The sequence below is a fragment of the Odocoileus virginianus genome, chromosome 20 (assembly GCF_023699985.2).
Source record: "Odocoileus virginianus isolate 20LAN1187 ecotype Illinois chromosome 20, Ovbor_1.2, whole genome shotgun sequence".
NCBI lineage: Eukaryota > Metazoa > Chordata > Mammalia > Artiodactyla > Cervidae > Odocoileus > Odocoileus virginianus.
The window spans coordinates 1,967,077-1,994,965 of record NC_069693.1 but is presented as its reverse complement, the minus strand read 5'-3'; the positions used below and the strand labels follow the sequence as shown (position 1 = coordinate 1,994,965).

Sequence of the window (27,889 nt, the reverse complement as noted above, 5' to 3'; positions counted from 1 at the left end):
CAAGCTCTGGGAGTTGGTGATGGAGAGGGAAGCCTGGCGTGCTGCAGTCTGTGGGAGCGCAAAGAGTGGGACACGACCGAGCGACTGAAGTAAACTGGGAGCAGCTCTGGAACGCGCTCCACTGCCGGTTGTCTGCACAGAAAAAAACTACATTACCCAGAAAGCGGTACACCACGCGCCTGCAGCAGGCGCCGCAGTCGGGGACTGCAGGAGGGGACATTTCCTGCGGAGAGGTGGGACTTCCGGGCCCACCGGTGGCATACGTCGTTTGCGTGCGACGGTTCGGTCCACGCCAGCTGTCGGGAGCGTTAAAGCTATTCTGTGGCCTCTTCCAGTGCCGTCTTTGCAAATGAGCAGAAAGGTGGCTTGGGTTCCCTTCCGCGCGTTCGAGCTGGCTGTGAGCCTCTCCGTGATCGGCCATCTCGCCCAGAGCAAGGAACGAGCGGCGGTCGGCTGAACCCGCGGGACTCGCCTCTGTCGCCGCCTCTCCGGGTCCCGCTGTCTCCTCAGGGGCCATGATGGCGGCGGCGTGGATGGACCCGGCGCGGGTGAGTGGACGGTGTTTCTGGCATTGCTGATTCGGAGAGAGCTTCTGAGCTGGGTGGAATTGAGGAGAGGCATTGAGTTTCTCTGCAGTTGAGTTTGTGTGAGACCAGTGGAGCTGGCTCATCACTCACTTCATCTCTAGTCCTAGAACACGCAAGCCTGAATATACAAATGGAAAATAGATGTATAAAATTGAAACTTTGGCAAATAACCTGCCTAGGAACCCAGCCGGTCATCTACAATCAATAACCCAGGAGTCCTGCCCGGTCTAAGTCAGACTTGTCTAAAGTCAAATTCCTATCGCTAGAGAGAGCTTCCAGAAAGACAGTGACATTTGTATCATCGGCCCCAAATGGCCAGGACTTGATTAATAATTAACCCTTTCCCTAATTCTTTTTCCCACTTCTAACTTAAACCAACCAGAGAAAGCCCATCCATAGGTGCACGCTTAAACAGTCATGGAGGATGCTGTTGGATTATATGTCAGAGAGTTTTGAGTTATTTTTTTTCATTTGGGTACACCAGCATGTGGGATCTAGTTCCCTAACCAGGGATGGAACTCAAATTGGGAGCACTGAGTCTTAGCCACTGGACCAGCAGGGAAGCTCCCTGTCCCCTCCCTTAGAGAGTTTTAATTAATTAAACATGATTTGGTAGTCGTTGTTGAGGGCCCAGTTGATTTTTTTTTGTCTTTAACTACCTGCTGCAAATGTCCCTAGTGATGAGTTTATCCAACACCAGAAATGAGTAATATTGCAGGATTCCTATGTATGAACCAGTCAATTTATTAGGAATTTCCACATCTTTGATTGAAGTATTAACTCAAGAAAACGAATGGAATTTCCCAGTGGTCCAATGGTTAGGATTCTGCGCGCTCATTGCCAAGGGCCTGGGTTTGATCCCTGGTTGGGGAGCTAGGGTCCCACAAGCTGAGCAGCGCTGCCAAAAAAAAAAAAAAAGCATTTGATATACAAAGATGTGAGCACTGAATGTGTAAGTGAATGTGTAAGGTGAAAAAATTATGAGCCAATGTCTTGGAGCATTTAAATGATGGGTCTGCAGTAGTAGGGCTGTTCATCTGAGTACAGTGGCTGAATTGTTTATGTTTACTTAGTGGTTCTGATGATACAGGGATGGTCCTGCATCTGCTGGACATTTCAGGAGAATGTACAGAATATGTCCAGTATATGCTGGTGGGAGTAAGATTAACAAGGCAGACTCTGTGGAGTGTGTTTAGTCAGGGGTCACTGGTGAAAATGATGACTTGAGAGCTAGGGACTTAGTTGCTTTTTTTTTTTTTTAATGTTTATTTGTTTGGCTATGCAGGTTCTTAGCTGTGGCACGTGAACTCTTAGTTGTGGCATGTGGGATCTAGTTCCTTGACCAGGGATTGACCCTGGGACCCCTGCAGTGGGAGTGTGGAATATTATCCACTGGACAACTAGGGAAGTCCTTTTAGTTGCTTTCAGACATGACATAATGCTCTCAGCACGGGGCAGGCAACTAGCAGGACCAGTGAAACTCAGGTTGTTGTTCAGTTGCTCAGTCCTGTCTCACACTTCGTGACCCCATGGAACTGCAGCCTGCCAGGCTCCTCTGTCCATGGGATTTCCCACCAAAGATACTGGAGTGGGTTGCCTTTTCCTTCTCCAGGGATCTTCCTGACCCATGGATTGAACCCGAGTCTCCTGCATTGGCAGGTGGGTTCTTTAACACTGAGCCACCTGGGTAGCCGCTACTGCTGTTTCAACATTTGTATTATTATTATCACTGTATACTCACTCCTCTGACATTGTAGCATCCTTTCTGTCTGCATCTCTCAGTTCTAGTGTCGTTTTCGTTGACTTTTGTAAATTTCCAAGGGCTCTGCATAGGACGCTTCTCTTTTACACCGTGATCATAGTTTTCTTTATTGCGCTTTGTAGATTCTGTGCTTTTTTTCGTTTGTTTGTTTGTATTGCAGATTGAAGGTTTGTGGCAACCTTGCATCCAGCAAGTTTTTCATCGTTTGCTTTCCTAGTGTCTTTGTGTCACATTTTGGTAGTTCTTAAGTAGTTGAGATGTTCCACCTGCAACAAGGTTACAGCTCAAGATGATGGTTAGCATTTTTTAGCAATAAAGTACTTTTTAATTAAGGTTTCCAAATTGTTGTCTTAGACATAGTGCTGTTGCACCTTAGTAGATCACAGTATGATGTAAACATTGACAACCTTTTTTTACGTTCGGTTGCGCTGGGTCTTTGTTGCTGTACAGGCTTTCTCTCGTTGCAGTGAGCAGGGCAGCTACTCTGTTGTGCACGGACTTACTGTGCTGGCTTCTCTTGTTGCCGAGCAGGGGCTCTAGGGCTCACGGGCTTCAGTAGTTGTGGCACACGGGTCTGCGTGCCCTGAAGCATGTGACATCTTCCTGGACCAGGGATTAAACCCGTGTCCCCTGCATTGGTAGGTGGATTCTTAACCACTGGACACCAGGGGAGTCCTAAACGTAACTTTTATTTGCAGTGGGAAGCCAAAAACGTCATGTGACTTGCTTTTTTGGAGTGCTCGGGAACCACACTCCTAGTATCTCTGAAGTAGGGCTGTATTGTGTTACGTCCACAGCATTGCCCACCTCCCCTTCAGCCCAGTGCAGAGGAGGTGCCTGGTGATGAGGGCCTCCACCTTGCTGCACCTTTACCAGCGATGCAGAGACAAGCTCTGATCACACCCAGTCGTCCCAAAGCTGATGCTACTGTCTGTATTTGACTTCCAGCTGTCTGTGACGTTCGATGACGTGGCTGTGACCTTCACCCAGGAGGAGTGGGGCCATCTGGACCCGGCCCAGAGGACCCTGTACCAGGAGGTGATGCTGGAGAACTGCGGCCTCCTGGTGTCTCTGGGTAAGGCCTCCCACTCTGCTGTGCGGGCACCGGCCACCGCCTTCATCCCAGACCCTGGCTCCATCTTGGCTTCTCAGGAAGAACTCAGGAATCCTCCCTCCCTCCTGCTTCCTCACAGCAGCACTCATGTTTGAGGTTCACCTCCTCTTGCCTGCTGTCTCTGTGTCTCTTTGAATAAAGTTCCCCTTTGGCTCTTAGAAGGTGGTGGAAGGAAATGAATGTTCTGCAGAACCCAAAGGCAGCATTTCCAGTTGGGCCACATGGGACTGAAATACGAGAACCAGGATTATACCCTGGCTTCTGGGTCTCCTGTCCTGGCTTCTTTCTCTGGCTTTGCTCACATCTCTGTCTTTTCAGAATGGCTTTTGCACCCCATCAAGTTTGACAGGAGTGACCACCCCAGTCCCTGCTCTCCAAGGCTCCCAGATGCCTTGTTTCTCCGTGTGTTTATATTGTTGCTCTTTCTCTGCTGCAGGGCTCTGGGTGGGGGTGGGGGTGTCCGTGAGGTGGAAGTGACCACCTGAGCCTCTCAGCCTAGGGCCCAGCACGGACCGGCCTCTGTGAGGTTCCTGTTTTCACATTCCGGAGAGGGAGCCGACCGAATGGGACCGGTTCCCAAGCGCCCCTACACCCGAGTGCACAGGATGTGGGTGCCAAGCCGTTCTCCGGGAGGAGGGTGAGGCAGCCGGGGCCACAGGAGGCCTTTGTCGTCAGTGCCAGCAGCTCCTGTCTAAGCGCAGGGTCCCAGGTCAGGGGGCTTCTCTGCCCTCCTGCGCCTTCACGGGTGTCTCGTGTTCGCTCAGCCTCGGCCGGGGTCATCTGCTGGTCCGAGAAGGAGAAGCTGGGAGAGGCGCACTTCTCAGCATGTGGCGGTTTTGTGCCCCGGAGACATCAGGCAGCGTCTGCAGCCACCTCTGCCCGTCAGTCGTGGGGGTGGGAGGTCCCGGGGTCTGGGGGTGAGTCCAGAGATACCCCTCAGCACCAGAGGGTGGACGCGACAGCCCCGCTCAGCCGAGGGTGACCCAGTCGGCGTGGGCCGGAGAGCCGCGGTGGAGAAACAGCAGCTCGGGGACGGTCCCCTCAGGCCGCTCAGTTTGAGGGAAGGGAGGGCTGTGAACCCAGGGCTTCGGTGAGACGGGCCTGTTCTTAGAGACCTGGGATTGTGTTCTGTGTTAGTGAGAGGAGGTTAAAGAAAATCAGGAAACGCTTGAAATGTTTAGATATTTCATAACAAAAAAAAACAAATAAAAACGCCCACCATCGAGCCCCGATCCCTCCACCCGCCTCCCCAGGCTCTCCCGGGGCTCACTGCTCCAGTCTCAATGGCGTCCTGCTGTTTCCGTGCATACCTGACATATTTGAGATGCTTGCCCCAGGCCTCTGAGGTGCTGTTCTCTCTGCCTGGTGGGTGTTCTTAGGCATTTCAGCTTTTCACGTGGCCACCTCTTCTCTGCACATGGCCACCTGGCCTCTTCACCAACTGTTTCCTGACCACAGACTCTCTTAGTGGCCCCTCCCCATCGCACTAGCTCTCCCCCGTCACCTGATTTATATCCTCTAAGCCAGCGGTTCTCATTCTCCAGGGAACACTTGGCCCCATCTGGAAATATGGGTTGTTACCACTGGGATGGAGATGCTACAGACAACTACTGAGTGAAGACCCAGAGCTCCTCCCACATCCTTACACTGCACAGGAGAGACACAGTCCCTCTTCTTCTCCTCAGCAAAGAACTTTCTGAATATGAATGTCACTTGTCCAGAGGTTGAGAAGCCTGGTTTCTGAAGGCTTGTGAACACTTCATCAGGGGCCCTGGGAACTACCCCAGGAAGTCCATCCTTTGTTCTTTCTCCTGCCTCCTGATTTTTTAGGGAAAATCTGGTTCAGTACTAAACCTGTCTCCCCCCCCCACTGTTGCTGATTTCCTCTTTTCAATAGGAGAACCGTCCCGCTGGCCCTTAACCCTCACCGTTCCATCCCGTGGCTGCATTTTCGGGTTGACTGGTCCTCAACTTCTCAGCCTCTGGGTTTCTGTTTCCCATTCACCAGAGCTGAACAGGGATCCCTTTTTGAAGGGATGTGAGAAACAGAAAGTGCATCACTTGTAGCGCCGGTGTTACTGTGAATCCTAGTCACAGCTCATCCTGGTCACTGAATGACCGCACAGCAGGCCCGATCTGGGCACTGATCTGCTCCTCCGTGTGACCCTCGGGCTTGCCTGGCCCTCAGCAGAGTCAGGGGAACTCGCTTCTGTGGCGAGCCTGGTACAGTGGAACTTAACATTAAGGAACATACACCTTCACTTCATGAAGCTGTCCTCTGTGGCGTTCCTTTGAAGTCAAAATCCTTTTTTTAGTGAAATATTGGTGGCAGTAGATGTCACCATATCACTGCGCAGGAGTCGTAGTTTTACTGTTTTCTTAGGTTCATGAATTGCCGAAGTCTGCTGAGCCTGCCCCTCCCCAGCCCTGCTCCCAGCGGGAGCATCTCAGTGTTCACATCCCTCCCTCACAGCTGCCCTGCACTTGGTCTCAGGATGCTGGCCCCACTGATGGTGTCTGCTGTTTCCTCCTCAGCGAGGTGCTGGAGAGACCAGGGTCAGAGCCAGACTCTGGTGTTCGGTCCCCACTCTGCGCCTTAAAAACTGTGTGGCCCTGGGCGATTACAGACCCTGTCTGGGCCTCGGGGTGCTCCTTGGTAAACTGGAGTAAGGTGGAGTCTGCTTCCCAGGGCTGCAACAGGGGTAAGTGGGTAGCTTTCTGGAAAGGATCAGAACAGTGCCTCGAGTGACCAGGTTTTGTGCAGGTGACCATTGTGAACCTCACCACTCCTATCATTACCCATCAGGGTCGGCATCATCTCAGACCTGGACTCAGCACCTTTGGGAGCAGGATTGTGTAGCTTTGTGGTGGAACAGCACACAGAGCCGAGATGGTTAGACCTGGACTGCGTGTCGGCCCAGCCGTTCACCAGTTGCGGGCTCTTTGGCAGATCACATTATCTGCCTGATTGTTGGTTTCTGTATGGTTTTTATCTATAAAATGGTGCTACTCACAGACTCAGAAAACAAACTTATGGTTACGAAAGAGGAAAGAAGGTGTGGTGATGGATAAATTAAGAGTTTGGGATCAACAGATACACACCTCTGTATATAATAGATAAACAACAAGGTTCTAATATAGCACAGGGAACTATTTTCAATATCTGATAATAATGTATAATGGAAAAGAATCTGAAAAGCAATGTGGGTATTTGTGTATGTGAATCACTTGCTGGGCACCCGAAACAAACATGACATTGTAAATGAACTTGTAATTTTTTTTAAAATGGTGGCCCAGTGATTAAGTCTCTGCCCTCCCAATTCAGAGAGTGATGGTTTGATCGCAGGTCAGTGAATTAGGATCCTGCATGGCTAAAAAAAAAGTGCTGATCATAATGTGTCCTTGCTGGGAATGCTGTGAGCAACCCTGGGATAGACTCATCTGTGGTCTGTAGGAAGAACAATACAAAACTTTGCTTGTGTTCTAAAAACAGACCTAATCAATGAAGACTCATAACCTTGTTTTGAACGAAAAGAATCAATATTTTAAATATGTCAGTTGTTTAAATGACATCATAAATCTATTTCAATTTTGAAGTGATGTAGCGCATTTAAGTTGTTTGAACACAGTCCTTTGACTGTGATTGTCAGCTGTGTGTTAGCTTCTGATTTAGTATTAGGGATAAAAGCTCCATGGTAGTGTGGCATGTCTTTGGTTTCTGGGTCACAGTGCCACATTTTGTGTGCGTGGGAGCAGCCTCCTTCTGAGGTCCACATCCTGAAGTCCCACACGAGACTGAGCGGTCTTCCCAGTTTTCACAGAAGCCCCCGTGTCTTCCTCCTTTCTCCATGCCCAGGGTGTCCTGTCCCCAGACCTGAGCTGATCTACCAGCTGGAACACGGGCAGGAGCTGTGGGTGGTGAAGAGAGACCTCTCCGGAAGCACCTGTCCAGGTAGGAGCCAAGCTGTGGGCAGAGACCCACAGAGGCCGCTGGCCCTGGTTCCCCGGGAAGCGTCTTGTTCGGGCCTCTGGTGGTCTGGAAGCCACGGAGCCCTTTGACCCCAGGTCTCTCTGTCCTTCCGAGGACAGCTGTGCACGCGCTCAGGTGTGTCCTGGGCTTCAGGCCTGGGTGCTGACCACCAGCTCCGTGACCCCGGTGAAGCTCGGGATCTCCTCGTGTCTGCACGTAAGCTCGGCTGAGTTGCGGCCTGGCCGCAGTGTCGGGGGGACTCCGGCCTCTCTTTTCGGCGCTCACGCAGTGGAGCCGCTGTTTGTGACTCACGCCCCGTCCCTGTGGGTCACGGGGGTTCTGCAGCACACGGCCGTGCTGGACCCCGGGTTCGTCCTGTCGTCAGTATGTGGCTTCAGGTGGTCCTGACCCCCTGCAGCTAGCAGAGAGGCGGGGGGTGACGCCACTCTGACTCCCACAAACACCGGCCCTCTGCTCCCTCCACTGGAAGGCCCTGGGCACCTGGCCGCGCTGGGGCGGCGGGCGGGGAGCTGTGACTGAGCCCTCCGCCCCAGGAGAGGAGCAGGAGGTTGGCGAGGGGGGCTGCTCCTGAAGGCGCCAGTCACAATACTCTCTGTGTCCTGGAGTGCTGGCTGTGTGATCACATAACGCTTAAAGCATAAAACCGCTCAGCACAGGGTCTGCACCACTGCTGGTGGCTCGTGGGAAGTGAGCTGCTGGTCCTGCCATGTCCATTGGTCATGATGAACAATGTGGTTTCTGTCTTCCTCTCCCAGCTCCTTTCCAGCCCTCCTCGGCCTCCTCTTTCACACCGCTCCTTGCCCCCACCCCTTCCTGTTGGGTGAAGCCTCTCAGTGACGTTTGTCCTGCGTGCCCACGTCTGTGCTGCTGAGGGCACCGGGGCTTCAGTTGTTAGTACTGTCCTTTCCCCTGTGAATGGTTTTGCCACCCCTGTCAGAAATCATTTCATGATATATGTGAGGGTTTATTTCTGAACTCATGATTCTATTCCTTGGTCTATTTGTTGGATTTTATGCCAATACCATACCGTATTGGTCATTTTAATTTTGTACTGTTTTGAGATCAGGGATTTTGTGTTCTCCAACTTTGTTCTTTTTCAAGACTGCTTTGGCTATTCAAAATGCCTTCAGATTCATTATGGATTTTAGGGTGAATTTTTTTATTTCTGCAAAAAACATTGTTGGTGAAGATACAGCACAGCCAAAAAAAGGAAAAGTTGGGATTTTGATAGGAGTGGCATTGAATCAGTAGGTTCCTTAGGGTAATATTGATATCTTAACAATATTACATTTCCAATCTGGAAACATGGTACGTGTTTCCATTTATTTACATCATCTTGAACTCTTTAAGCAGTGTTTTATAGTTTTCATTGTACAAGTATTTCACCTTGTTGATTAATTCCTAAGTATTTTATTCTTTTCCTTGCTATTGTAAATGGAACTGTTTTGTATATTCCTTTTCAGATTGTTCATTGTTCATGTATAGAAATGCAGCTGATTTCTCATGTATTGACTTTGTGTCCTGCTACTTCGCTGAACTCATTCATTCTAAGTTATTTTGTGGCATCTTTGTGGCTTTTACAGGTAATAAACTATCATCTACAGGCAAAGATAATTTTACCTCTTCCTTTCCAAGTTGTATCCTTTCAATTTCTCTTTCTTGCCATTTTTCTCTGTCTAGAAATTCCAGTATTATGTTGAATAGAAGTGTTGAAACTGGAGGTCTTTACCTTGTTCCTGATCTTAGAAGAAAAACTTTTAGACTTTCATTATTGAGCATGATGTTTGCTCTGGTTTATCATGTATGGCTTTTGTTATGTTCAGGTTCAGTTCAGTTTAGTCTCTCAGTAGTGTCTGACTCTTTGTGACCCCATGGACTTCGCACACCAGGCTTCCCTGTCCATTACCAACTCCCAGGGCTTGCTCAAACTCATGTCCATGAAGTCGGTGATGCCATCCAACCATCTCATCCTCTGTCGTCCCCTTCTCCTCCTGCCTTCAATCTTTCCCAGCATCAGGGTCTTTTCCAGTGAGTCAGTTCTTCACATCAGGTGGCCAAAGTACTAGAGTTTCAGCTTCGACATCAGTCCTTCCAGTGAATATTTAGGACTGATTTCCTTTACGATTGACTGGTTGGATCTCCTTGCAGTCCAAGGGACTCTCGAGAGTCTTCATCAACACTAGAGTTCAAAAGCATCAATTCTTCAGCACTCAGCTTTCTCTATTGTCCAGCTCTCCCATCCATACATGACTACTGGAAAAACCATAGTTCTGACTAGACAGACCTTTGTTGGCAAAGTAATGTCTCTGCTTTTTAATATGCTGTCTAGGTTGGTCACAGCTTTTCTTCCAAGGAGCAAGCGTCTTTTAATTTCTTGACTGCACTCACCATCTGCAGTGATTTGGGAGCTCAAGAAAATAAAAGTCTGTCATGTGATCAGGTACTTTCTTTCTATTCCTAGTTTGTGGATTTTTTTATTTTAATCATGAATTCTGTCCAAGGCTTTTACAGTATCAATTGAGATTATCAACAGGGCTTTTTATCTTGTTTCTGTTTTCTGTCCATTATTGGAGTAAACTGCAATGGGTCATGGTATATGACCCTTTTGACATGCTACTGAATTTGTTTTGCTGCTATTTTGTCAGGGTTTTTGCATCCTGTCCCTAAGGGATATTTCTTTCTTTCCTCCTCCTAACGTGTCATTACTTACTTGGTGTGTCGGGCCTTAGGGATGAAGGGTCTCTGAGCCGTGCGGCGCGCGGGCTCGGTCCCTGCGGCGCGCGCGGGCTCAGCTTCCCGGCCGGGAGCCCGCCGCCGCCGCGCTGCACGGCGCGCTCCGAGCCGCCGGGCCACCAGGGGCCCTGCTGTGCGGTTGTCTTGCAGGGCGCTTCTCTCTGGGATCAGGGCAACGCTGCTCTCAGAAGGAGTGTGAGAGTGTTTCCTTCCTCTAGTTTTCTTGGAAGACTTTGAGAGTTGGTCTTAATGCTTCTTAAAAAAATGTTTGGTTAGACTGACCAATGAAGCCGTCAAGTCTCCAAGATTTTCCTTTGCTGGGAGATTTTGATTACTAATTCAGTCTCTTTCTGCTTATAGACCTATTCAGATTTTCTCTTTCTCCATGATTTAGTCTCTACAGGTTTCGTGTTTCTAGAAATATGTTCATTTCATCTGGATATTCCAATTTGTTGGTATATAGTTCTTCACAGTATTCACTTATATTCTTTTTTATTTCTGTAGGATCAACAGTATATGTCCCTATTTTGATTTCAGATTTTAGTATTTTGAGGGTTTTTTTTTTTCTTTTCCTTTTTCCTTAGTTCATCTAGCTAAAGGTTTGTCAATTTTGTTGATCTTTTCCAGAATAACTTTTTGTTTCATTGATACTTTCCTATTTTTTAATTCTGTGTACTATTTATCTTTAATCTTTCATACACCCTTCCTTTTGCTAGGTTTTGGTTTATTTCTCTCTTTTCCTGCTAAAGTTGTTGTTAGACTGTTGACTTGAGATCTTTTCGTTTTTCACTGAAAGTGTTTATAGCTACAAACCTCCCTGTTAACAACCACATTCACTGCATCCTGTAAGTTTTGGTATGTTTTTTCATTTTCATTAGAAACAAATCATACTTTGTTTGATATCTTTTTAAAGCTATTGAGATGAGAATTTGTGATTTAACTGTGGTCTGTTCTGGAAAATGTCCCATGTATACTTGAGAAGAATGTGTATGTTATTGTTGTTGGGTAGAATGTTCTGTATGTAGCTGTTAGATCTAGTTGGTTGATTATGTTAAGTCCTCTGTTTCTTTACTTATCCTTTGTCTGGTTTTTCTCTCCATTATTGAGAGTAGGATGTTAAAGTCTCCATCTTTTTTTGTAGTGTCGTCTCTTACTCTTTTCCATTCTTCGATTCTTTGGTTCATGTATTTTGATCTCTCATTATGTAGTTGTTTACAATTTTAATGTCTTCTTGCTTTATTATATCTTTTACTTATATAATATCTTTCATTGTTGCCTGTAATCTTTTTTTGATTTAAAGTCTGTCTTGTCTGATTTTAATGTAGCCACCTCTGCTCTCTTTTTGTTAGTATTTGCATAGAATCTTTTCCACCTTTTGACTTTCAGTCTGTGTCTTTGTATCTAATGTGAGTCTCTGGTGGAAGGCATATTGTTGGATCATGTGTTATCAATCCTGCTAATCTCTACCTTTTACTTGAAGAGTTTAATCATTTACATTTAAAGTGATTGTTGATATGGAAAGACTTCTGTCATTTTGATATTTAATTTCTACATGTATTATAGTTTTTCGTTTCTCATTCTTGCTTTATAGTCTGTTGTTTAGTTGATATTTTGTAGTGAAACATTTAAATTCCTTTCTCATTTCCTTCTGCATATGTTCTCTAGCTATTTGTGGTTATCATGGGATTATATTTGATGAATGTATTAAAGTTTTAATGTTCACATGATTTTATACCAGCCTAACTTCAGTAACAGCAAAAATCCTGTACAGCTCTGTCATTACCTCTTTTAAGTGTTTGTATCACAAAATGACATCTTTATATGTTGTATGCCTAGAAACTTAAACTACTAATTCTTTTAAATGCATTAGTGTCTTAGATTTCTAGGAAACTACACATGGACTTATAAACTAAAGTTACAATGATACAAGCCTTTAGATTAACCAGTTTCTAAAACAATCTTCTAAATCATGTGAATACACAATGTGGAGTTACAAAATAATACTATCTTTTAAACTGCCCATGTATTTACTATTATAAATTCTTTATTTCTTCATATGGCTTTGAATTACTGTCTTACTGTAATTATTACTGTCTTACTGCGTTATTGTCTTACTGTAAGATAAGAATTAGTTATCTTACATTTCACCTGGAAGCCTCCCTGAAGAATTTCTTACAGAGCAGATCCAGTGGTAACAAACTCCTTCAACTTTTGTATATTGGGATGTCTTAATTTCTTCCTCACTCTCTTGAAGGACAGTTTTGCCAGATGTAGGATTCTTACTTGACACTTTCTGTTTCTTTGTTTTGAGCCGCTGCTTTTTGGCCTCCCAGGTTTCTGATGAGAGATCCGATGATCTTACTGAGAACTGCTCGTGTACAACAAGCTGCTTCCTACTTGCTATACTTTCTCTTTGGCTTACAAAAGATTGATTACAGTTTCCTCGGTGTGTGTCTGAGTTTATTTTTCTTGGAATTCATTGAGCTTCTTGGATGTTTCATCCATTTGGGGATGTTTTCAGCTCTTCAGATATTCTCTTTGATCCTATCTCTCATGTATTTCTGGGAATGTCTCAGGGAGTATGTCGGTTCATTAAGTATAACACAGGTCACTTAGATTCTACTCACTGTTTTTCAATCTTTTCTTTTTTCTGTTTGTTAGACTCAATACTTAACATTATTCTATCTTCAACTTGGCAGATTGTTTCTTCTTCCTATGCAGATTTTTATTTGAATCATTCTAGTGAGGTTTTCACTTCAGTTAATGAAGGCTTTGCTCCTGAATTTCTTTCTCATGTCTTTCACTCTGTCTTTTTTTTTTTTTTTTTTGACTGCAGTGTGTGGCTTGTGAGATCTTAATTCCCTGACCAGGGATTGAACCTGGGTCCCTGACAGAGCTTGGAGTCTTAACTACTGAACGTCCAGGGAATTCCCTCTTTTTCATTTCTTTTTAGGTTTTCTTTCTCTGTATTGATAGTTCCATTTTGTTTTTACCTAGTTTTCTTGACTTTCTCTGTATCTTTCTTTAGCTCCTTGAGCTTTTTTAAGTTAGTTGTTGCAGTCTTTGTCCAATCAGTTTGCAATAGGTTTTTTTTTCTTTTTACAGATTTTAGAGGGCTTCCAAACATTAGCTACCACATCGTCAGACTCATTAGCCTCTTGGCATTGATGTGTGGCAATATATGCATGGAGTATTGCCAACATAAGAATTCCACTGACTCTCATTACATAAACACAGCTGATTGAATCAGTGCTTGTGTGACTTGGTGTCCTGCCTTCCCTCTATGTTTCCTGGTTGTTACCTTATGGTTCACACCTCAGCCTTCTGATCACATAATTTGTCTTTCAGGCCTTGAACTGATTCATCTCATCAGCATAAACTATCTGGGCCCACATGAGTTATTTATTTGCATAACTGTCCAGTCTGGGATTGAGTGTGTCTTTTTCCAGCACCCCATCCCCTCACACAGTCCCTCCTCTGGCTCTCTCTTTCAAGGTTTTAACAATCCAAGGTCAGGAAAGAAATCAGTTGTTATCCTGGGATTCAGAGGTAGGGAAACATAGCAGACACAGAGGCACTATGTTCATCTTCACTTTTTACATTAAAATAGTGCTCTTCCATGCTGGCATTATTAACAGGTTTTTTGTATATTGAATTTCTTTTAGGTGACAAAGGAAAACCCACGACCAGAGAATCGACCACTTCTGAGCCCTCCCTGTTCGAGGGAGCCTCAGTCCAGGAACACCTAACACACAGAGTCTCAGAGGAGCCCCCGCTGGGCCGAATCAGCGGTTCAGAAGGGCCGTTGGAAAGGCCTGAAGGACACTGGAGACCAGAGACACAGCCCCAGGAGGGGAAGCTCCCTGGGAAGCCAGGCTGTGAACACGGCAGCTTAGGGACAGCTGGTGGTGTGTGTTCAGGGGTCAGAGAGGAGCCAGTCCCTCCAGGGCGTGCTGTCCATGACCGTGCCGCCGGCGGATCAGATAAAGGTCCCCTGATTCAGGACGAGGAAAGTCTCTTCAAATGCAATGAGTGCGGGAAAGTTTTTAACAAGAAACGCCTCCTTGCGCGACATGAGCGGATTCACTCTGGAGTGAAGCCCTATGAATGCACAGAGTGTGGGAAAACGTTCAGTAAGAGCACTTATCTCCTGCAGCACCACATGGTCCACAGCGGGGAGAAGCCCTATAAGTGCATGGAGTGCGGCAAGGCCTTCAACCGCAAGTCACACCTGACGCAGCACCAGCGGATTCACAGTGGGGAGAAGCCCTACAAGTGCAGTGAGTGTGGAAAGGCCTTCACCCACCGCTCCACTTTTGTTTTGCATAACAGGAGCCACACTGGAGAAAAACCCTTTGTGTGCAAAGAATGCGGAAAAGCCTTCCGAGATAGGCCGGGTTTCATTCGCCACTACATCATCCACAGTGGCGAGAATCCATATGAGTGCTTCGAGTGTGGCAAGGTGTTCAAACACAGGTCATACCTCATGTGGCACCAGCAGACCCACACTGGGGAGAAGCCCTACGAGTGCAGCGAATGTGGGAAAGCCTTCTGTGAGAGCGCAGCCCTCATTCACCACTATGTCATCCACACCGGGGAGAAGCCCTTCGAGTGCCTCGAGTGTGGCAAGGCCTTCAACCACAGGTCATACCTCAAGCGGCACCAGCGGATCCACACTGGGGAGAAGCCCTATGTGTGCACCGAGTGTGGAAAGGCCTTCACCCACTGTTCTACTTTTATCTTACATAAAAGAGCCCACACTGGCGAGAAACCTTTTGAGTGCAAAGAATGTGGGAAAGCCTTCAGCAATCGGGCAGACCTCATTCGGCACTTTAGCATCCACACTGGAGAGAAGCCGTATGAGTGCACGGAGTGTGGGAAGGCCTTCAACCGCAGGTCTGGCCTCACCAGACACCAGCGGATTCACAGTGGAGAGAAGCCCTATGAGTGCATGGAGTGCGGGAAGACCTTCTGCTGGAGCACAAACCTCATTCGACACTCCATCATCCACACTGGAGAGAAGCCCTATGAGTGCAGTGAGTGTGGAAAGGCCTTCAGTCGCAGCTCGTCCCTCACTCAGCACCAGCGGGTTCATACTGGCAGAAACCCCATCAGTGTGACAGAAGTGGGAAGACCCTTTACAAGTGGGCAAACCTCAGTCAACCTTCAAGAACTCCTACTGGGGAAAGACTTTATGAATGTAACCACTGAGGAAAATCTTTTGCCAGAAGAAACAACTTACTCAGAATCTGATCATTCATACCAAAGAGAAACCCCACAGTTTTCTTCCCTGTGAGAAAAACTATTGCAGGATATTAATAGTCATCTAAAGAGTTATATTGGAAATTGCCCCAACCAAGAGCCTTATTCTGCACCTGAGAATTCATCAAGGAGAGACACCTAGTGGTTATTATGCACTTTGGGAAACCTTCAGCTCCATCTTTCTTCTTAGTTTACATTTCAGTATTATCTCAGGAATGTTTTTAAAAAACAGAAGGGAGAGACTTAGAAAATGAACTGCAAAAAAGTTTCTTTCAGACTTCTTTGCCAAACTGTGGCACTTTGTCATAGATTCATTCCTTAGTTAACTTGTAGGAAGCGCGTTTTGTTTCCGTGGTAAAGAACCTATACTATGTGTCTTGTGTATACATTCATTGCTATCCAGTGTAAGGTGAGTTAGGTCTGGAACCTTTCATCAAACATCTTTGTTCTAAAACATTGTCTCTGTTCTTAAGGAGCTTAATTTTGGTTTGAGCCACTAAATACCTTTATATTTAAGGAGGTAAGAATTCACATATGAACGGTCATGTTCTTTTGCACCGTTTAAGACTATTTAGGCTTTGATTTTTTAAAGACAAACCTGTTTTTCGTGTGTTTTTAACAACCTAACACTCAGATGTTTTCTGCTCCTGTACTAATCCTGGTTTACTGATTTCTTTAATTATATGGTAAGTCTTTTAATTGGGTAAAGTGATTCCTCTTTACCCAGTTCAGTTTTCTTATTTAAAATGTCAGTCTTCTTATTTAAAACTGATTTAGCATCCTCATTATTTTGAATTTCCATGTAAAGTTTTGTGTTAAGTTTTTACTAGCAAAATTACTGACTTTTGAAAGAAATTGAGTTAAATTGGCAAATTAAGATGTTTAGGGTCAGCATCTTTGCTGTTTTGGGTTTTTTCCAGTTTCTGAATGTATTATCTCTGTATATTTATTTGCTATCTCTTGATTTATTTCATTATTATTTAATAAGTCTCAATAATAGGTCCTCTACAGTTTTTATAAGATTTATATATAGACATGGGTTTTTTTGTTTGTTTGCTGTTAGTAATTCTAGATTGCTTTGATTTTTGAATTTTCAGCTTCCATAGAGTCTTTATTAGTATACAGAAATATATATATTTTTCATATCCTACAATCTTGCTCTTTCTTTTGATAGAATGCTTTGGATTTTCTACATAGAAATATCCTCTGCAAATAGAGAAGTTTTCTTTCTTTCTTCCCATCTATATACCTGTCATTTCCTTTTTTCGTCTTATTGCACTAGCTAGAACTTCCAATATGATTTTGAATACTAGTTGTGAGAAAACATGTCCTTGGCTGGTTCCTGATAGTAGGGGGAAAACATCCAGATTTTCATCATTAAACTGTGGTGTTAGTTGTAAGGTTTTCTTCATAGAGCTTTCTTTATCAAGTTTAGAAAGTTTCCCATATTCCTAATTGGCTGAGAATTTTTTGTTGCTGTGAATGAGTGTTGAATTTGTCAAATGGTTTTTTTTTAATCAACTGATAGAATCTTGTGTTTTTTTCTTTTGTAGCCTGTTGTTATATATTATGTTTATGTGAGTTTTGAATGTTGAGCCAGGCTTGTATCCTTGGAATAAGCCCTACTTGGTCATGGAGTACAGTTATTTTTATATATATTACTGTATTTAATATGCTGGTATTTTGTTGAAGTTTTCCTCTCATTTCATGAGTGACAGTGGTACGTTTTAAAATATATATATATATTTTTTCTTTCTTTGTCTATTGTCAATGTCTGGTTTTGGGGTCTAGGTGATTCTGGCCACCTAACATGTGTTAAGAAGTGTTCTATTCAAAAGACAGTGTATAGTATAGAATCGGTTTGGTGTGTTCTTTTAATGATTGATAGCATTCTCCAGTGAACCATTTAGTCTTGAAGAGTTCTCTTTTGAATGCTTCTTACTTACTTATTTATTTTATTTAATATGTATAGAACTCTTCAGTTTCTATTTCATATCAGATAAATTTTTACAGTTTATCTTTTTCTAGAAATTGTCCCATTTCATCTAAATGTTCTTATTTGTTTAAAGTGTTCCTTTATCATCATTCTGATGGCAGTAGACTCTGTATTTATAACCCATATTTTATTCCTGATGTTAGAAATATGTTAATTCTCTTTTATGTTTGTCAGTCTTCTTAGACATTTATCAGTTTTTGAAATCATTTTAAAAAACCAGCACTTTATATAATTTTTCCCTCTGTCTTTTCCAAATTTCACTGATTTTTTTCCCTCTGATCCTTATTACATCATTGCTTCTGTTTGCTTTGGTACTATTTTCATCTGCAGTTGCTTGAGGTGGGTGCTTAGGTTATTGATTTGAGGATTTTTTTTCAGTTTTTTAATATAAGCATTAAATTCTATAAATTTCCCTCATGGTACTGTTGTAGTTTATTATGTTCTAATTACATTTCATTCAGTTCTAATTATTTCTTTATTCGACACTATCTGTGTGACCCGTTGATTATTTAGAAGTATGTTGCTTAATTTTGCAGTGTTTGGAGTATTTTGTGCTTTATTCTTGTTTTTGATTTCATTTCTTTTATATTTGATTTGGCTATTTAAATTTGTTGTGGTTTGTTTTACGACGCAAGATATAGTCTATCTTGAATGTTCAGTAAGGCTGCTTGAGAAGAATGTGTATCCTACTGTCATTGGGTGGAGCTTGTATATGTGTGTGCCAGATCCTGTTCATTGATGATGTTTTTCTGATTTTCTTTGTCTGTTTTTTTCCCGCCTCGAATTTTCTTTCAATAACTGAGAATGGGGGTATTGTCCTGCAGTTTAATTCTAGAATTGTCTCTTTCTCCTTTAAGTTCTATCAGTTTTCACTTCATGTATTTCAAAGCTCTGTTACTTGGTACGGACGCATTTAGGATTGCTATGTTATCTTGGTGTATTTGTTGCAGGAAGGGGGACCCCTGCCAGGGCCCGAAACTGGGCTCTTGTCTAACACTCAGAAATGAATTGTCCGAGGAGACACATGCTGACAAAGCAAGAGATTTTATTGGGAAAGGGCACCCGGGTGGAGAGCAGTAGGTAAGGGAAACCAGGAGAACTGCTCTGCCCCATGGCTCGGAGTCTTGGGTTTTATGGTGGTGGGATTAGTTTCCGGGTAGTCTGGCCAATCATTCTAATTCAGAGTCTTTCCTGGTGGCGCACGCATCGCTCAGCCAAGATGGATGCAAGGAGAGGGATTCTTGGAAATGGATGGACACGCGGTGTCTCCTTTTGACCTTTCCCTAACTCTTCCGGCTGGTGGTGGCTTATTAGTTCCATATTCCTTATCAGGATCTCCTGTCATAAAACAACTCATGCAAATGGTTCCTATGGTGCCTGGCCAGGGTGGGCGGTTTCAATCAGTGTGCTTCTCCTAACAACTACCCACCTGAGAGACTTCATACTCAAGATGCTTCTTGGGAATTGGGGCAGAGGTCTCTTTCTTCTGTAACTTCTTCCTGCTGTGCCTGGGTGTAGGCCTGCCTAGCAGAGCAGAAGTCTCTCTCTACCTGATCTAAGTTGGGGTGTTCCACATCTGAAACCAGCTTACACTCTTGTAATAACAGCAATTTAGTTTGAAACTGTTGGCACCTCTCAGAGAAGTAGACAGGGGCCAAACAGGAGCCCTAACAGGACGGTCATCACTGGTCCCCAGGAACAGGAGGCAACATTTGAGGTGAGGGCTGCGGGGGTTTGTGACCTTTTTTTTTTTGATTGGCTGGTGGTGAAGCAACAGAACTGTGCTCCAGGAATCTTGTGTTTAGTCTGAAGCCTCCACCTGGGTGGGGGCCCCCAGTTCTGTAGAAGAACTCAAAGACATTGTTATGCATATTTCTTTGAGTAGGAACTAGGACCCTGTCTCGAGGCTGTACCACCATTGGATTGTTTCTCCCGTTTCTGTATTCCCTCCCTTCCCTGATTAGCAATCGTTTGAATCCACCCTTTGGAGCTCAGGGAAGGTCAAGGAGGCTGAATGAAGCTTACATTCTACAGAAAAGAAATGGAGAATACAGAGCAGATTTGTACTCCAGAGTCGCCACCCCACAGAGTCCTGCTCAGTTTTAATTCAGGAAACAGGACAACTATGACTGTGATAACTTCTTGTCAAATTGGGGCATAGGTCTGCCTCAGCTTGGAGAAGAGACACTGAATTGGAAGTATTCCTGAGTCCCAAGTCCCAGATCTGAGCCTTGTATGATTAAAACCTCAGTCCCTTGGTCTGCCATTTTGTTGTAACAGACCCAGTTAGTAGTAGCTGGAGGAGGGATAACTGGAGTTTTAATAGACAAATCTTTTTTTTTTTAGAAGAATAGGCCTGAAACCCAGTCTGGACCTGGCACTTCGGGGAGAGTTTTAGCCAGGTGGCCAGTTGCCTAGTTTTATAAAAAGTAAGGTAGAAGTTACTAGCATCCAGCAGACATTGTTTTGAGAATGGTGGCACCTAAGCCTGACATGACTCAGAAAACTCAAGTGTTTAGCAATACAATGTCTAATCTGAAATTTCACCCATAGTAGCAGCTGGTTATTTCCCAGGATGTCTGAACCATAGCTGAGTACTCTATTTTGACTTTTAATTGTAAAATTTTCCTTAATAGCCAAAGCAGATGTCACCATTAATGATATCAGTGTTTCTCTAGGTATGAGAATATGCAAGAATTGGGACTCACAAAATCTCCTGAAAAGATCTAACTATATCTGAAGGCCTGTTCTGCCAGTTTTTTTTAGAGCACAGAGTGCCTCATTCCTGATTTTCACCCTGAACTCCTTTCAGGGGCGTTGAAAGTCAGCAGTTGCACAGGCCATGATTTAATCTCTGTAGATGCAGATGGCAAGTCAATCTTCAGTTGGCAGAGCCCCTTTTTGCTCATAAACTTGACCATGACTTTGAGGGGGGCATTTCATGACCATTTTATCCCATGGTGCTGAGAATGTCCATTCTCAGGTTTGGCAAAGATTTTGTTGACAGGCCACTCAATGTGCTGTTACTGGACTAGGACATAAAACAGTATCCAGAATTCTCTGGACCACCTGTCTTACTAGCCTCTTGGTCCAGGAAAACATTCCCTCTTGTCGCTTTTTCTCATATCTAGAGTTACACTGTTATCATAATCGATCTCATATACTATTCTATCAGAGACCTCAGTCACACATTTGGCAGTGTAAGAAACAGCAATTTTGTAAAACAGGTGAAATATAAAGAACATAGCCAGCAATATTAGTAAAGTCACAAGTAAGACTTAAGAACTTCCATTAGATGTAGCCAAGTATATCTCAGGTCGTCTGACTCAGTCTACTCTGTGCAAATCTTTATCTTTCACAGAAATTATACATTGGCACCACCGTCTATAAGGCACATAGCCCAGTTTTCTAGTGTTACTAGACTGATTTATCCTTAGTATGATTTAATTGTTTCCAACACAGAGGAGACTTTAAACCTAAATTACCATAGCCTGGTGTTATCTATATAAATCCTTCTCATAATTGTGGGAGATTTCTTTCTTCTTTGCTGAAACTTTTCTTGTTGCTCTGATTAAGCTTGAGTAATAGAAAAAAGCTCAAATTTATGGCCAGAGTCAGAGCAGGCATTATTAATTGGCCTGGTGAGGGGATCCCATCTAGTAATATCACAGTGACCTGAATACAACTATAATTTTTTTTTAAGTGAATTTTCTCAGGGCCAACCAGTTAGAGCCTTGTAGTAGAGAAATTTACTAAAGTAACCCAGAGCTAGACACAGGTAATTGGCCACAAACCCAACAATTGGATTAATTTCTAAAACTAGCATAGGATCAGGCCTATGATAGAAAAGCATTTGATTTATATACAAAAGTCTAAGAAGTCAAGTAAACATTATAAATGATCATACAAATCAGATCCAGCATCTTGGACAAGCTGTCTACCTCTGATGTCGCTATCTTCTCATCCTGGTGTAGTGTAGTTTCCTGTTGGAGCATCATTTTAAGGTGAGATCAGGTCAGCTGTTTTCTCTATAGACCAATCCAGTGTAGGGGCCTTTGGAAGTGGAAATTAATCTAAGAGTTAATTTCCCTTCAGTTTCATTGTGCATGAGCTAGTTAAGAGTACCTGATAAAAAGTCCTTCCATCCAGGTTGGAGACAGTCTCTTAAATTATGTCTTTTTCCAGTCCTGGTTGCAGGTCATGAGGCATCTGATCTTCTTCCAAAGATAGATTACTAAGATAAGCTTCAGAAACAAACTTAGGGTGTTCTTTAAGAATTAAATTAAATTTTACATTAATATCGCATAACAGCAAAGAACTATCCAAGAAACGAGTCTTACTACATGCAGACCTCCATTAACAAACTGGGATTTAACATTTTTTGAAATACCTTTTTCTCCCTAAAGTTACCCTCATTTTTATCAAATACAACCAAATTAAGGCTAGTTTGTTTGCAAAATAGGTGTGTTCTCACTAATTTTGGTCTGATGATTTATATAACCATAATTGATTATAGATTTTTTATTTTGCTGAAACACTTACGGGATCTCAGACTGAACTTTTAATATAAAACAGGGCTGGGAAACTCACACCAAAGGCTTATCACAGATTTTGCCTAACAAATCTAGGTGAACTCTTCCCTTTTTAAGGTCTCAAAAATTCCTTGAGATTTTTGTACCTGTTAGTGAGATAACCTTCCTAGCTCATTTGATAAACTTACTGGAAACCTAAGAGTTTCAAATTTCTGGAGGAGTCAGAGAGAAAATATAATTGTTTTGTTCATAACGTATAATTTTACCAAATTATTTTCATAATTAGTTTGAGAGGAAGGTTTTCCTTACTTGGAAAACACAAGATTCAAACCTGTAATTTTTCAGATAGAAACCATAAAAATTATAAGCATATTCGCTGGTTCATTTAGTCCTTTGTTAACTTTTGTGAAGTCATCAGGTTTCTTATTAGAACACCAAGACATATCAAAATGTTAAGAACTCCATATAATTTCTAGGATATCTGTATTAGTAGTCTTATCATGCACATTATAACATGAGCAGATTTATTACTCATTTGATAATCTTTTTCATGTAATTTAACCAACCAAATAAACACAGTTTAGTATCTCTCTTTGGGATGTTTCAGGGGCCCTCTGAAGCACCCCAAAGATAGCTAGAGGTCAAAGGAACTTCGAAACAATTCAATTTAGGAAGTTTTATTGAAAAGATCAATTAAAACCTTTAGAACATTTGGTCAGATTTAGTCAATGTTGATGGGTGTATCATTTAGCTTATTGATATGTCACAATGAGCGTAAATATCAAGGCTCAAGGTCCAGTGAAAGTCAGCTCAGCCATCTTGGACCTAATTGGCTCTAGCTAGTTTTCTTATGACCGTGATAAAATAACTCATGCAAATGGTTACTATGGTGCCTGGCCAGGGTGGGCAGTTTCAATCAGTGTGCTTCCCCTAACATATTGACCCTTTTATCTTTATTCTCTGTTTTCTTTTTGCTCGTGTGAAATTTTTTTGCTTTGAAGTATACTTTATCTGATATTAATGTACTCACTATTGAGTTCTTTGGTTAATGTTTGCATGGTGATGTATTTCCATAATAATTACATTTTCAACCTTATCTATATTCTTACATTTCAAGTAATGTAATATGTGACTATTGTGAATAGCATATACTTGCCTCATTTTTTTGGAGAAGGCAGTGGCACCCCACTCCACTGCTCTTGCCTGGAGAATCCCAGGGACGGGGGAGCCTGGTGGGCTGCTGTCTCTGGGGTCGCACAGAGTCAGACACGACTGAAGTGACTTAGCAGCAGCAGCAGCAGCCTCATTTTTTAATGTCCATTTTACTGATTTCTTTTTAAAACTTGGTATGTTCAGGTCATTTAAGTTTAAAATAATTATTGATATTTTTAGGGCTTACAATGACCATTTTATGATGTTTTTGTTGCCCTGTTGTTTGGTTTTGGGGGCTACTTTTTGTTTTGCCTTCTTTTGAGTTACTTTAATGTTAGGAATTCCACTTGATATATCTGTGACGTTTTTGAGTATATGTCATTTTTTAGTGGTTACTTTTGGTATTGTATTGTACATACATAACTTATCAGAGTGTACAGTATCAACATTTTAGCACCTTGACGTGTAGACACTTGCTTCCATTGGGTACGTTTACATTCCTCATTCTTTAATATAATTGTCTTCAGTATTTCCTTTTTGTATGTTGAGCACCATATCGGATGATTATTTTTTTGCTTCAGCTGTCAAACCACTTTTGCAAACTTTTGCAAAACTCATCAGAAGCACAGTCTGTTTACTTTTACTCATTACATTGTTCTTTCTTCCCTCTTAAAATCGAGGGGTCTTCCATTAACAGTTTCTTAAAATTTTTTACCCCAGGAACACCTATAGCCTGTCTTTTGTGGTAGGTTTTCTGCTAACAAATGTTTCTGTTTTCCTTCTTCTAAGAATGTCTTTCTGCCTCCTTCCTTCCCAAAGGATGTTTTTGTGGGGGATAGGATTCAGGGTCAGCAGTTGTTTTCGTTCAGCACTTGAAAGGCAAGGCGTTTCCTGTCTGCCGTGGTCTCCGATGAGGAATCTGCATCTGCTGCCGTCTGGCTCATTGTTTCTGTGTCTGTGCTGCACCCATTTCGCCAAGTGCTCTCAGTGCTGTTCCTCTGTATAGAGAGTTGGGAAGTTTGGTCAGGATGCAACCTGCCATAACACTTGGGGGCTTATCCTGTCTGGTGTTTGCTTCACTTTAAAACTTCTGTGGTGTATGCCATTTGGAAAATTTGCGTGATTTTCAGTTATGCTTCCAGTAGTTTTTTCAGCCCCTCTCTTTCAGGGGCTCCAGGAGCATGAGTGGTGGTCTCCTGTTCTTGTTCCATAGGACCCTCTCCCTTGTACCTTTTTGTTTCCCCAGGGTGTTTTTCTCTGTTGCTCATATTGGTTAATTCCCATTGAGCTCTCTTTGAGCTCACGGACTCCTTCCCTCTCATGTATAATCTACTATGGAGTTCACCCAGTGAATTTTCATTTTGGTTTTTGAATTTTTCAGTTGTTTGATTTTCTGTTTTGTTCTTTTATAAATCTTCTATTTCTTTGCCTAGTTTATAATGCCAAAAAGGACTCAGAACACAGCAAAACTTGTAGTCCAAAGTCGTTGGTCTCTGGTAGTTTATCTTAATTATCGGAATAGAAATCCTAAATTACCTGGAGGAATGGAAGACCTGCAGTCTTTGTTGTTATCCATACATAGTTCTCAAGAAATTAAAACTGGGCGACCTTCAGCTTGTTCAGAGTTCTGTTCCCCAGAGAAGATTTGTGTGTATGATTTCATTGCTCAGTAAGACTTGTTACAACCGGAAGAGTATGGGCTATTCCTCTTCCACAGTCACTATTCTTCTTTGTGGTTGAACACATTCCCCCATATTTTCCAACATGTGTAGTACCTCTGTGTTTCTTTTATGCCTCCGTTTTTGATCTTTAACTTCTCCCTCTTAACTCCCTTCTGTGTTCCTCACCCCTAGGCACTTTATGCCTCACTTTTCCATTGAACTGTGCCCTTCTCTGCTCTCTCACAGACACACGCTGTGTGACTGTTCAGTCCACTGCCTGTCCTCGCCCCCTCCTGTCCCTGTCACTGCAGTGACAACTGAAGGATGATCTCTGTCATGGTCGCCTGGCTTAAGCAGGTCTCAGAGTTCCCTTTTGTCCTCTTCCCCTACCTCCCAGCCCTGTTTGGACTGCTGCCCACCTCTCCAACTTAAATGTCCTTCCCTGGTTTCTCAGGTCCTGCCCTTCAGAGACTCTGTCTTCAGCCCATGTATTAGTATTAAACAGTGTGCTTCCCGGGGTCCATCCAAGGCCACTGGTTTCTCACTTCGATATGTTCCATGAGTGAGTTAATTCCCGTTGAAGGCATTTTACTCAGGGAGCTACAGAGTTCTCCCAAATCTGTGTCTCCAGGGTGAATGTCTCTCATGTCTGTTACCCTTGTTCATAATTCCACACCTTCTGTGTATTCATACACACTGAGTTTATGCATGTGTCACATGGCCAGAATCACCACCATGAGGATGCACCCACAGAAGTTGTAAGAGCAAGCAAACACATGGTGTTACTGTACATCCGCCACTGTCTTCAATGTTTAAACATGCCAGCTCCTAACCTCTCTCATTTTACAAATCAGAAAACTGAGGACTAGAAAGATTAAGGAATTTGCCCAAAGTTGTACCATTGTCCAAAGTATGAGGTTAGGGATGAGAGGCTTTTAGGCTGGCTTAGAGTCCATTGCCCATATCACTTTCGCAGATTGCTCCATATAGTGTGAATCCTTGTTTTCCTTGTCACTACTCATTTTTACTGAAATGGATCAAGTAATATGCATTGTTTTCTGACCCCCATTTATCATTTTGCAGTACATTTTGGCCACCCTTTCAGTTTGAGTGTGAAACCACACTCAGTCTTCAGTGCTGGCATCATCTCATAACTTTGTCAAAGATATAGATAATCTCTTGAGTTTGAAGTAGCAGGGAGATTGAAGAAGGACAAGGTTGATTTGGTTTTGGACACTGTGTTTGAGGTGCCTGAAAAACATCTCAGTGAATCCAAGTGTCTTATGTCTCGGTGACCAAGCCATCTTATAGCCATTTTTCTTTCATCATCCTCACCTCCAGCCACTGTCCAATTCTGTTCCTTTAACCTTTTTGTTTCCCTCATTAGACACATTAAACTTAATGTTTCCCTCAATATGTGTGTGTGTTAGTGAAAGCCCACACACTGCAGTGTATTTTTATATTGATTGCCTCCCTCCCTCACAGAGTGTTTAAACAAAACTGTATATAATGGGCACCGTGTATGACATATGTTGACCACAAGGAGAAACTACATGCGCTTATATGAACAGACTGGTCAGACTTTAAATAAGAGTCGTGATGAATGACTATTTTGAAAGTCCTCAAGATTATCCAGGTTATGATTTACTAGGAAAACATCAAAGAACTCTGTGTATTATCATGCTTAGCATCTGTGTTTTGTCACAGCGGAAGATTACAAAGCGATCTCAGATAAGGGGAAAGGTACAAGGATTGGAGTCTAGAGGAAGCCAGGGACAAGCCTTTGGAGTTCCAGAGAAGTTGCTCAGTCGTGTCCGACTCTGTGATCCCATGGATTGCAGACTACCAGGCTCCTCCACCCATGGAATTTTCCAGGCAAGAGTACTGAAATGGGTTGCCATTTCGTCCTCCAGGACATCTTCCCAACCCAGGGATCGAACCCGGGCCTCCCACATTGCAGGCAGATACTTTAGCATCTGAGCCACCAGGGAAGCCTTAGGCGTTACGAGCGCCTAGTTTAAGTTCTGTCAGTGAACTTCAACAGCACGTGTGAAATGGCTCCTAGGGGAGCTCATTAGGACCTCAGAGCCCAGTATTTTTACTGGGCACTCTGCTTGGAACATAACAAGATTTTTGACCTTCAGAAGCATAGCAGACAATACACAGACAATACCTATACTGAGCCATTCATCCTTTCTGGGCATGATAGCAAGCATCCCAAAATCTAAGACCCTAAATATTAACCAAGGGAAAATTGTGACGTTCAAAGGATAGCACGGCATGGTAAGTCATTTTCACAGTGACTTAAATGATAGCAAAATGGGATAGAAGTTCAAATTTCTTTAACAAATACTAAGCAAATACAGTTTCCTATGACAAAAATAAGTCACAGTTTTGAGGTGAAGGTTTAAATACACATAAATCATTGTAGCAAGTTACGTCACAGCAGAAATTCTTACACCTGTTCAGGATTTAATGAAGACAAAATATAGAGAATATCTGATGAGAAGGAATCATGCCTCTCAATAAATCTTGTATCTAGATATATTGCCAAGTGATTTGAGTTGCAAATATTCCCTGTATTTGCCTCTATTTCTACAGATTTGTTAACAACCAGGTTAACGCCGTGCATTTCCAGTGCACATATGTCAACAATTTCTCCTTTACTGTTTGTTCCTACTGTTGAAACTTGTAGCCTTTGACTTCAAGAAAGGGAAGATTAACGAATATGGTGTTATAATTCCAGCATTATTAAATGTGCATAACTGGAGATTAAAGAGTGTGTTGTTGCAGGCTTAGTGGAGTTCATAGACCTGTCTGTGAGTTTTACTGAGATGATATGGGAGTGTTTGGTTCAGCTGGGAGGGCCCTCTAGAGAGACGCGATACTGGAGACCTATTCGAGTCTGGTCTCTGGTTGTACATACCGCTCCCCTTGGTACTCAGGCTCTGACCCATAGACCACATTTCCTATCTCAGTTGTGGGGTGCCTGCAGCCTCTGGAATGGTCAGTGACATCATCCTTGAGATTTGAGGGTTAAAGATCTGTAATCTGTTCACAGCTATGTTACATACCTGACAATTGAATGGTCTAAGGTAA

At 43.2% G+C, this 27,889-nt stretch overlaps 1 protein-coding gene across 1 annotated transcript; it reads left to right on the top strand.

Moving 5' to 3' along the window:
* Window positions 1–262: 262 nt before the first annotated feature.
* ZNF805 (zinc finger protein 805) lies at window positions 263–26,204 on the top strand. The gene is made up of 4 exons (XM_070451668.1): window positions 263–548; window positions 3,298–3,424; window positions 7,320–7,415; window positions 13,853–26,204. The coding sequence occupies exons 1-4, from the start codon at window positions 516–518 to the stop codon at window positions 15,481–15,483; spliced, it is 1,887 nt and encodes a 628-aa protein (XP_070307769.1). The 5' UTR covers window positions 263–515; the 3' UTR covers window positions 15,484–26,204.
* Window positions 26,205–27,889: the final 1,685 nt, after the last annotated feature.

Bases quoted from the DNA above. Each gene is read 5' to 3' on its own strand.
- ZNF805 (XM_070451668.1), top strand. From the start codon at position 516: ATGATGGCGGCGGCGTGGATGGACCCGGCGCGG. The intron at 3,425-7,319 runs GTAAGGCCTCCC...CTCCATGCCCAG, and splicing joins CGGCCTCCTGGTGTCTCTGG to GGTGTCCTGTCCCCAGACCT. The intron at 7,416-13,852 runs GTAGGAGCCAAG...AATTTCTTTTAG, and splicing joins CTCCGGAAGCACCTGTCCAG to GTGACAAAGGAAAACCCACG.